This window comes from Pungitius pungitius, chromosome 19 (assembly GCF_949316345.1).
Source record: "Pungitius pungitius chromosome 19, fPunPun2.1, whole genome shotgun sequence".
Taxonomy (NCBI): domain Eukaryota; kingdom Metazoa; phylum Chordata; class Actinopteri; order Perciformes; family Gasterosteidae; genus Pungitius; species Pungitius pungitius.
The window spans coordinates 14,495,413-14,506,552 of NC_084918.1; the positions used below are offsets into that span (position 1 = coordinate 14,495,413).

General features: G+C 42.7%; 1 protein-coding gene across 3 annotated transcripts; it reads right to left on the reverse strand.

Moving 5' to 3' along the window:
* Positions 1-2,194: 2,194 nt before the first annotated feature.
* mtpap (mitochondrial poly(A) polymerase) lies at positions 2,195-11,087 on the reverse strand. Of its 3 annotated transcripts, none has more exons than XM_037456264.2 (9): positions 10,924-11,082; positions 10,424-10,587; positions 10,071-10,307; positions 7,512-7,736; positions 6,925-7,136; positions 4,876-5,102; positions 4,311-4,403; positions 4,157-4,230; positions 2,195-3,007 (listed from the first exon to the last, which is right to left on the reverse strand). In XM_037456264.2, exons 1-9 carry the CDS (start codon positions 11,075-11,077, stop codon positions 2,669-2,671), a joined length of 1,725 nt encoding a protein of 574 aa, XP_037312161.2. In that variant the 5' UTR covers positions 11,078-11,082; the 3' UTR covers positions 2,195-2,668. The 3 variants fall into 3 exon arrangements, with proteins under 3 accessions (XP_037312161.2, XP_037312160.2, XP_037312162.2); XM_037456263.2 differs by having other exon boundaries at positions 2,196-3,007; positions 10,424-10,590; positions 10,924-11,087; XM_037456265.2 differs by having other exon boundaries at positions 2,196-3,007; positions 10,424-10,590; positions 10,843-10,957.
* Positions 11,088-11,140: the final 53 nt, after the last annotated feature.

Consider the following 11,140-nt stretch of genomic DNA (forward strand, 5'->3'; position numbering starts at 1 on the left):
CGGCGGCCCCCCCTGGGAAGAGGTGGCAGCGGGGGGGTCGCGGGTGTTTCAACACCCGCACTTTTCCCGGTAAGAGAGTTCAACAAACGCTTTACTACAGTCGCTCCTCCGCCCTGTGCGTCCTCTCCCCCTCCCTCTCAAACAAGACACCGGCTGTCAGTGTGACCGGCTGAGGATGATTGGCTCTTCTGCCTTAAGTCCCGCCTCTCGTCGTGCAGAGGTATCTGTCTGCTCGTGCTGAGGACGCCGGCAGGAACGTGGTTATGGTTATTTTACAGGTACTTTGAATGAGTGTTTATGCTTTGGAAGTTTTTAAGTGAGGTTGATATGTGTTTGGATGATGTTTTGTTGACATCTCTAGTGTTTTATATTTTCGTTTTTTTAGACTAATGCTAATTGTTAATTTGGATATTGTTCAGCAGCTTGCTAAATACGTGTCTGAGAAAAAAATTAGAAATGATGCCATGTACACAAAGACAAGCTTGACGGGGTAAACAGAAAATAGATTGTCTCCTGTAAGGAGGGCATTCTTTTAAATGAGGTGTTTGGTCATATTGGTTGTTGTTGGTTGCATTTATATATAGCTAGTATTTAAAATGTGTTCCTAATATGTTTCTATATCTGAAGTTTAACAAAAAAAATCCCCCTGGGATTGTTGTATGTTATAATATTTGTATGCTTCTGTCATTGTATTCATCGTTTTATTGTTAATAAACAAACCACCTCCATCCCCCACACTTTTGCAAAGCTTGCTACGCCCCTGGGTGGCAGTGTCCTCCAAAGCCAGGTTTGTGGTCCCACTCTGCGTCTGAGTCAGGGAGTGCTTTAGCAGGCATGGATGGAGCCACCAACAGGGGAGGAAAGGTGGCAGATTCCCAAGGTCCTGCCGTCCCTGCACGGTGTTGGAGAGGGTGGGTGAGGTTGTGTACCGAGTGCAGCTACGGCCTAAGTGCTACATAGAGACCGGCTCGCCCCGTACAGAGGGGTCGCCTCCCCACTGCCAACGGGCACGAGGGACATCTCCACCGGGTGCTCCAATTTAAACGATGCCTAATTGGTACTAAGGGGCCTAAAGTGTGCCAAGAAAACATCCCCCACACCATCACACCACCACCAGCACAGTGGTAACAAGGCATGATGGATCCATGTTCTCTTCTTCTTCTCTTATGCTGTTTAGGCCAAATTCTGACTCCACCATCTGAATGTCTCAACAGAAATCCAGACTCATCAGACCAGGCAACATTTTTACAGTCTTCAACTGTCCAATTTTGGTGAGCTCTCACAAATTGTGGCCTCTTGTTCCTATTTGTAGTGGAGATGAGTGGTACCCGGTGGGGTCTTCTGCTGTTGCAGCCCATCCGCCTCAAGGTTTTGCGTGTTGTGGCTTCACAAATGCTTTGCTGCATACCTCGGTTGTACTGAGTGGTTATTTCAGTCAAAGTTGCTCTTCTATCAGCTTGAATCAGTTGGCCCATTCTCCTCTGACCTCTAGCATCAACAATGCATTTTCACCCACAGGACTGCCGCATGGATGTTTTTTCCTTTTCACACAATTCTTTGTAAACCCTAAAAATGTTTTTTCGTGAAAATCCCAGTAACTGAGCAGATTGTGAAATACTCAGACCGGCCCGTCAGGCACCAACAACCAGGCCACGCTCAAAATGGTTTAAATCACCTTTCTTTCCCATTCTGACATTCAGTTTGGAGTTCAGGAGATAGTCTTGACCAGGACCACACCCCTAAATGCATTGAAGCAACTGCCATGTGATCGGTTGATTGATAATTGCATTAATGACAAATTGAACAGGTGTTCCTGCCACTCTGTAGCAGGTCTATGTCTACAGGAAAGACTCCAGTTTAACAAAACATATCCCTTTTTTCTGTAAAGTACTAAATCATTTCATTATTTCAAGGGCATTACCGTGAGGAAATTACAGTCCTGTAAATATATAGCATCACAAGGTACAGTTCCTATCAATGTAATAAACTCTTAATACAGGCACGCTGAGGTTTCCCCTTTTTCCACTATTTCTTTCACAAGCACATACATACCTGTATCGATATATCTTAAAAGGGGGTGTTTTTTTTTTTTGATTGAATGCGCTATTTAACTAGCACAAAGTTCCTAATACATAAACCCCTGGGAAAAAATTAGAATTATTTTCTGGGTGTTCATTTTCACCCCAATGGTAAGAAATTTGAAGGTCACAGGAGGGTTAATCTCGAAAATAAATCAAGACTTTGTATGTATCTTTTCACATACAAAGTTGACCCACTACAAACGGGTCCGCGACCCACTAGTGGGTCGGGACCCACCAGTTGGGAAACACTGCCTTAAAACATCTGGCCGAGGACAGCAGATGGAAACTGGCTTGCTTGCTAAACATATCTTGAAACATTAACATGCGACAGTCTCAGTCTGAGCTTCTTAAGAGCCACAGGAAGGAGTCGAGTGTTTTTAATTACAACAGAGTAGCAAGTCCTTAATAAAGTACACAATAATCCATTACTCCAGGTCCCAAACATATGCACACACCATGGTTGGAACTATATTCCAGCAGATACATTTACCAGCAGAGACTGCTCCTTGGGAAGGCCCCAACATAACACCATGAGTTCAACTGAGAGTGAGAGGATGCAGCCTAATTGCTGAGATCTCGCAGGAGTCTTAGCTTTTCTTCTGTTGATTAGGATTCTTCAAGGATGCTAGCAAGCTCTTGATCCGCTCACTGGCCGGCTCCGGTCTCCTTTTCTTGCGGCCTTTGGTAACTGCAACCTGCAAGGGCACGAGGAGGCTAGCGAGTCCCCACGGGGCGACGGCCTTTTCCCCATTGCAACTTCCTGGTTTGCTGGCTTCAGTCTTCTGGAGGATCCAGGAGCTCTCCTTACACAACGCCACAAAGCGGTCCAGCTGTGTGGCGTTGACATTCTTGCTGACGTTTAGGGTTGTTTCGAACGGGTTCTGGATGTGCAGCGGGGCCACCTCTGGCTTGTTCAGCTCTTTTCCCTGGAGAGAGAGAATGGGACAAGGTTTGTAGATGAAAACATTTGTGAGCAGCAGCCTTGAGCTCAACCCTGCATGCAATGTATCGTATGGTCCATGTATTATGTTGGTCACGGTTTTAGGCCTTTGGCGGTGTATCGGGGACATAACTAAGGCTGCACGGTATACCGGTGTAAATGGTAAGATTTCCATACGGTACCGTTCATACCGGTGTTTTGCCATAATAGCAGCCACTCGCTGGCCAGTTACGATCAAGTTGTTTGGGTAGCCGCGGTCGTTTTCAGGGTCAATGAATGAATGCGTTTACTTGAAAAAGCAATACCGTGATATACCTGGATACAGTCAGAATGTTTCTTAATACCATGATCTGGCTGTGTGCCGCTCGCTGGCCGACTTGCTCGCAACTCAGGCACGAGATATGAAAGTCTACGTCGACATATAAATGTACTGTATTGTAACACGAGTCCATGTAATAATAATTGTGACGGACTTACTCAGTGTTTCTAGCGCAAACAAAAGTCTTAGAGAATAATTAAGTTATATTTACAAAAGTTGTCTTAATAAGGCAAACGTGACATATTTAAATATCCAAATATCAGTGATTATATCTAGATCAGTGATTCTCAACTGGTGGGTCCATTTTTAATGGATTGCGGGCCTTTGCATGGGAAAATAAAGATCAGGATAAAAAATAAGAAAAAAAAAAATTAATCCTGTGATTTTATTTTGAAGGGACTTTTTTAATGCAGCAAATTTGAGATGTTGAGAATGTTCCTCGATTTGGGTCGCGGCTTGTCATTAAGGGGTGATGGTGGGACCCGGAGCCAGACCAGTTGAGAACCACTGGTCTAGATCACTTTGTATTGCTTGTTGTCAAATTTAACACTTTTGATTTGACTTATTTAAGAACCTAAATAAATTGTTCTTGACTCACTTGGTTAAAAAATAAAACGTGATTAAAAATTCTTAAATTCGGGCCGTCAACACTACGGAGGCGGGCCACACTGCCAGCCGCAAGGCCAGCCCGCGTCGGGCCGCACTGCATGCGGCCGGCGGGCCAGATGTGGCCTGCAGCCGGCGAGTTTGACACATGTGTCATAGGGCCAACTTCAGGTTAAAAGGGACTTAATGGATGTGAATTAACACACATACTTGTCGGATACTTATTGACATCTTGTTGAATGGAAAGGTGGCGTAGAACTCAAAGAATTCACACAGCAGTTTCTCTAGAAACAAAACAGACAGAAGTCAGGTTACAGAAACATTGGTACCAGTCAAACCTGCAGCACTACGCTCTCAGACTCACCCAGTGTTTCGGAGTTGTTCTGCAGGTGGATCTTCCCAAAGTCGTTGACAAACGTGCAGTCGTTTCCCTCAATGAAGCTCTTGTCTGCAGGACCTTGTGGGACGGGAGCGGGAATACAAGGTAAATAACTGGCGCCAAACGCCTGTAGAGGCCATACACAAGACACAGATTGATGGGCGAACGTGTTCATGGAGAGCGACAGAAAGGACACGAGGGGGGGGGGGGTGCCTGAACGAGTAAGATCATGTCTTTACTTGCTTTGCTTCTCAAGCAATGCCCTTGTTACCATTCTCCGCCATCTTGGCGATGCTGGTGTGTGTGTGTGTGTGTGTGTGTGTGTGTGACACCACTCTTTAAATAGCCTGCATGCGTGTCTGGAGGAGCGGGGTCATCGCCCCTCATAGAGTGATGGGCTTTTTTGCCTCCTGTAAGCACTCCGTGGATAGTGTGTGAGAAGAAGATGGGTGTGGCAGGGGAGCGGGGCTTTTAGAAGGCAACAACTTAGTTAAAAGAATATTGATTGTTGTGTAAATTGCAGAACAGGTTGGGTGAATTAAAGTAACACCTGCAAGGTCCCTGAGGTGGTCCAGCGTAGGAATGACAGAAGGGCTCCTGCCCTGCAGGAAGAACAGCACCATGACAGTGAGGGAGAAGTTGGTGATCCAGGCCCCGGGGATGCTGCTGGTGATACCGTGAGCTCGGGCCCAACAGCGCACGGTGAATACCAGATGACGCACGCGCGGATCCAGCTCTCCGTATAGGTAGAGCAGCTCTGTGCTCTTCATCGCCACCCTGTGGAGAACGTACAGAGTCACTGTCCTGTTACACGGTGGGATTTGTTGTGGGGTTGCATCTAATGATCAGAACTCACACTCACCGACACTCAAACAACAACAAAAATAGAGCAGGCAACACCCAACAAAAACTAGACTCAAACTAAAAAGAATTAAAATGACTAAATGTGACTAGAACTAATATGCATTTTTGTCTAAAAGACCAAGACTAAATAAAGAATAGCTGCCAAAGTTAACACTGCTCAGCAGTGAACAGATTATAACGATAGAGGAAAATTACAAATAAAACACGGTAGGAAGAAAAACAAAGAATACAAAATTTGAGAAAGACAAGTGGTTGGAAAAAGCGAGAGAACGCGACAATGAGAAAGCAAAGTAGAGCATTTAATCCAGAATGGACAAACTGGTTTCTGTACATACTTCCCACTGGAGCACTAAACCAGCATGTATCTTAACCCTTTCATGCATGAATTAAAATAACTTTAGAAACCGTAACATTTTTTAAAGGATGGATTGTAGGATATTAAAAATAAATTGAGGACCCTGACTGCATTCACGCCATGGTTTAAAACCCTAGACAAGCTACCAGGATCAATACTCCTACTGAGCAAAAAATTGGGGTAATGGGTAATATATATTCTGTGAAACTTCAGTGTTAAAATCCGTTTGGATTTATTATTTATAATTGGCTGAGACTGTACAATTTTCACATTTCATTTTCTCTCATTTTGAAATGCTTTTATTTAGTTATTGAAGGATCATTTTATATATTTGTAGTCATACATGTATGTTTCTTTAAGTGACAAAATATCTTGTCAGAGAGTTTTGGAATCGTACTGAATTAATTTGGTTTGCAGATGCAAAATCAGATGCAGATATTGAAAAAACGATCCCTCTATTCACATTAAATAGTAAAATTGATAATATTGCTTCAAGAACTTTTTGCGAACTAGACCGCTTTACCTTTAAGTTGAATACCACTGCTGTAAGTTATCGTTGGGATCCAGACGGACGGAGACAGATGAAGAGAAAGTGGTTTGCTTCAAAGCTCTCAGGAGTCCCCCTCACATCCACCCACTACTGGCGGTTTCACTCCATTTCCTTAGAAACTGCAGAGTGGTTTTCTGTACGTTGGCAGGCGTGTGCGTGTTTTTGTATGACTATTGGTCTGGACCGGCTTCGGAAATACACAAGGGCAAAGGGCCAAATTGCCCCCAAGAAATATAATTTTGCCCCCGATATCACAAGGACTGGGGCAAAAAATGCTTACGTAATTTTCTCCAACAATAATTACAATTTAGTTACCACGAAAAACTACGTTAAATCTTTGAACTACTGCCTAAAAGTCTTATTGATTTGATGACAAATGCATATACAGGAAACTCAAAAAACGACATTTATTATTTCACAAGTCTCAAAAAAATGCCCCTGGTTTTTCAGTCAGTGAGGGCAAAAATTGCCCCCGAAATAATATGTAAATCTCCTCCCCTGGCCTGGACTGTGCAGTATCTTAAATGTGTTGGAGGGAAGTGAAACACAAACAAAACCCCTCTTTTGGACCTCCTGTTCAGTTTCACTGTAGCAAGAGATAAACTTCATGCTAGAGTCAGGTTTCTGTTTGGGGCTTTCGCAAACCCTTGTGTGGCTAAAACGATATTCAAAATGACAGGAGGAGTGGTTTCAATGCCTATGACCAATCCTAATTGATATTTCGGGACACAACCCTTCCATTTTGTGAAACCAACTCTTTTTTTTGAACCACTGCAAGATCAGGTTTAATGTATGGAAAACAATATAACATGTGTGCACAGGGTAAGTACCTGTTGTTGGCCGTGAGGTCACACTGAAAACCAGAGGGCTGGTGGGCGAAACGGACCAGGGGGCAGCGCGCGTTGAGAATCTTCTGCACCCCAACGCAACCAGGCCCAAACTGGTCCACGCAGTCCCCGATGACCGAAAGGATACTCTGGGTGACAGCCCGCTCAGAGTTGGTCTGCTTCATCTGGTACTCCAGCAAGAAGCCGGACTTGGGCTGCGCACACACCATCCACAAGACAAACGTTTGGCTAACATTCATACATTGCCTTCCGTAGGTGAAGATTACAGAAAAACACCCGTCATTCTTCATTTGTCTTATTTAGCCTAAAACAACATATACTACAAAGATATTAATCAATAACTAGAATGTTTGAGCTCAGTTTGTTACTACCGCAGGGACTTTGTTAAAAAAAAAGACTTGGAGCCACGTACAAATACATTATAGTGTGTATGAAACCATTTTTTACATCCAGAATTATTCATTGATATACTTGAAAATGACTTCTTTAAAAAGGTCTAACAAATAATGAGCAATCTTCAGGCATCCTTGGTTTTCACAGTTGAACTTAATTCAGTATAAAGGACAAACCATCTTTGCATTTCTCCCACTGATGCCATCCAAGTCCAGAAACATGTCCAGGTCACATCCTAGCTTTCCAAAGCCATTCACTGACGAGCCAAACGGCTTGATGGTGCATTCTGGGAAATAAGCAGCAGCGATGTCCTTGAGCAGAGAGCAGACGAGGAAACGAAGACGGCTGTTCTCCTCAGTTACCTGATAGACATCTGTTAGAGAGGTCATCTGTTGCTCTATCTGAGGGTAGAATAGGAGTTAAATGGGTTATTGTTAATGCAAATCCATTTTAACGACGTCAATTTTCTTAGCGCAATAATTAACTTTTTCTTTAAAAACAAAATGGAAACAACATGAGATTGTCTTACAAAGCATTAGCTAATCGCGATTAGCATTTAATGCTACTAAAGAGTTCATACTAAACTAATTAACAAACAGGTTACAGCAGTGTATATTTACATGCTACTTACTGTTGTGGCCATTTGTCCTACGTATCCTTGATCTAAGGCCACTGATGCACCTAGTTTGACGTCTTTAACTCAGAAAAAAGAGTGTTGTCCAGGCGGTGTTTTCTTGTTGCTTGTTTGTTTATTTTTAACCAAAAAACATAACATAAAGTGAGCTGCTTTCCTATGCACTGTCTAACTGTTAACTGCTTCACTGTTTCACCTGTTTCACTGCTGTACCTGTAACTGGTAAAAACCTATTTGTCACCCCGGTGCATGCTGGTCCCACCTGGCTATGCCCTTAAGTAACCTCCAGGTGCCCGCTGCATTACCCAATTAGTGATCCCGCTACCCAAACAATCAAGAAAAATATATTTAAAGAATATATAACTAAATTATAGCTCCTACACTTACAGATTGAAAGTGTTGTGCCCTAATAGTTTGTACAATTTCCATCGTATTTTGGATTTACAATCGAACGAACTCCTCAGAGTTTAAATCTGATCGATTTCAACGCCAGGCAAATTGATCCTCACACAAAACTACCTGGGTGTGGGCTTGAAAATGTTATTAATGAAGCTAGTGTAGGCCTATAAGTATTCCCATGCAGTGATTTTCGAAAAAGTACAGGTATGGTGATTTTGAACAAACGCTATACTTTGACAAACCACTCTTTACTAAACTTGGCAAACACATTTCGAGTTAAAGAGCTAGTTACCTCGTGATTTCAATGCTTCTTAATGGCATTTAGGCTCAATTCTATTTCTTGATGGAGCAGAAGATGTGTAATTAGCTGTCCTTTGCGTTGACTGAACTCTGTTCCTACAAATGATATTTACTTTTTGGGCATCTTTGAACAGAAATGCAAGTACCCCAGTAGTCAGGTGTTCTGGTTACAAAGTCAGCAACAGCTCAAATCTTTTTTTGTGATGAACTGAGTATCTTTGTTATTCTTTTTGGAAAGAAGTCTAATGGTTTGAGAAAACTCTACGCACAGTGTTCCTTTACTTTGTTTTTGATCACAGTATTTGCCGAGAGGGAGCCCTCACTTAGATATGTGGATACAATGGGCAGTAACGGATGCAGTTTGCTCTCCCAGGTGAGGCTGCTTCTGCTGTCCAGGTCCTTACTGAATAGAAATGATCCACTTCAGGAAGCCACCCGCGGTGTTTTAAGAGGTGTAAATTCTGATGACTTTGTCCTGCAGAGACACACTCAGTGTGTTCAGTCCACAAAATATATATGCAAGACCTCTACTTAATCAGAATGGTGTGTACACGAGTTAATACGTCTGTTTAGCAAAAGTTGTGTGATTATTTCCTGTAGTGGCCATTTGGACTCTTAACCAATAAATTGTTACGTCAAAGGGCCACTGATGCGCTTACTGATTAGTTCCTTTTACGCAGCTAGATAGCTTATTGTCCGGGCAGTTTCCCATTTATTGCAACAAAAACTATAATGACACAAAATTATTAAACTAAATTGACTACGAAAACAGAAAAATCTACCATAATATATCAACCTAAATAATTAAATAATATTTAAGAATAAATAACTAAATGAATAGCTCCCACAGCTTGCATTCCTTGCCTTGACTGAATGCAGGTGAAGCCTGCGGCCTAGAGGTAAGCTATTCTGCTGAGGAAGCCGCAGACTTCCGATTCAGACTCCTGGGTGAGGCACTGTTTTTTTTTTTTCTTCTCTTTTTAACCGCGTGTCCGGCTGACCGCTGCCCCCCCCCAACATGCAACGGGTGGCAAAGGCCCGTTCAACGCTGCTAGCAGCTTTAATTTTATTTTGTACTGCACTATTTGGCAATGTTGTTTTTTAGTAAAATAAAACATTTGGACAAAGCAAGCTAATCCACTTTTCCATGTTGATAAGAGCATTAAAATTAAAAGAAAATTATCGGGAAAAAATAAAAGGGACCTTTAGAATAGATAAAAATGTGCGATTAATTCTGATTAGTTTTGAGTTAACTATGACATAATTATTACATAATTGGTGCTGTCGCACAATTCATATATATATATAAATACAAATGAATTCCCACATATCAATGTTTATAAAATCGAATCCAGCAGTAGTCTCTTAATCTAAAGTGTAAATCTGAGGGTGAGATACTCACACTTTCCTCTTTGGACAGTCTCTGTATGAGCTCGTTGATGGGGATGGTCGTTTGTGATTGGCACCTTTGACCCGATTGCTGGTTAGGGGGGTCCGCTGAGCCAACGTGTCTCAGCGACAGTAGTCTTGATTTAAAAGGCACCATGGGCTCGTGGCTGACGATGGGGATGGCAGCCTCCTCAAATAATGAGGGCAGACTTTCCCGGTTGGCAAATTCCACCACAGCATACAGTATACCCTGGAATATAACAACAGTACACATACTTTTAATCATTCAATTGGATCCTAGCACTCCAGTGAGGTCTCATGTGGAGATCTTCAAGCTTGTTTATCAGACCTTGCTTAATTACTTACGTAGCTTTCATAAAAGAAGTATTTATTGACATCTCCATGCATTGATAAATACTTGAGGAACTTCTTCTCATTAGTTCTGGTGTGGCAGCTTATGAGGACAGATCTCTCTGCCTGTTCCTGTCTTTCCGCCTGAGCAGCATGAAAAGATTTGCATCCCTCCCTTTCTTCTGTCAACAAAAGAAGCAGACCTGTCAACAAAAAGGCTTTAACTTTTCAGTAGTTTCACGCTGTTTTAGTTGGCATGCTGTTGTTTTCAGACAAACATTGCAGCGCATGGACTTGCATGTACTTCACGACGCCGAATCTCCCCAACGCGTTTCAATGAGTCTTACTTTAAAACGATTAAGGCATTTTGGACCATTGCTATGGTTGCTTAAAACGCATAAAACCCCCAAAACGAAATGTGGAACGCCGCTTACTTTACGCGACGGAGAGCTAGCGGGTAGGCTAACGTTGTTTGTTTAACAGCTTGATTAACTAGGTTAACGTTGGTGTTTCACCTTGTGCACTAAACACATTTGTTCCAATAGTCCTGTGTAGATATGAATCGACCTTCCGTAGGTATTTCACCAGGCTGCCCCTTCCTTTCATGTGTAACCTGCACACCGCTAAGGAGGACGCCATTGCTGCTCCAAAAGAAGCGGTAAGGCGCATGCGCGTGGTTTTGTCTACGGCAACACAGAGATACCAAATCAGACCTTTTGACAATAATATTTA

Bases quoted from the DNA above. Each gene is read 5' to 3' on its own strand.
- mtpap (XM_037456263.2), bottom strand. From the start codon at position 11,077: ATGCGCCTTACCGCTTCTTTTGGAGCAGCAATGGCGTCCTCCTTAGCG. The intron at 10,308-10,423 runs GTAAGTAATTAA...GTTATATTCCAG, and splicing joins ACTTCTTTTATGAAAGCTAC to GGTATACTGTATGCTGTGGT. The intron at 7,737-10,070 runs GTGAGTATCTCA...TTCTACCCTCAG, and splicing joins GACTGTCCAAAGAGGAAAGT to ATAGAGCAACAGATGACCTC.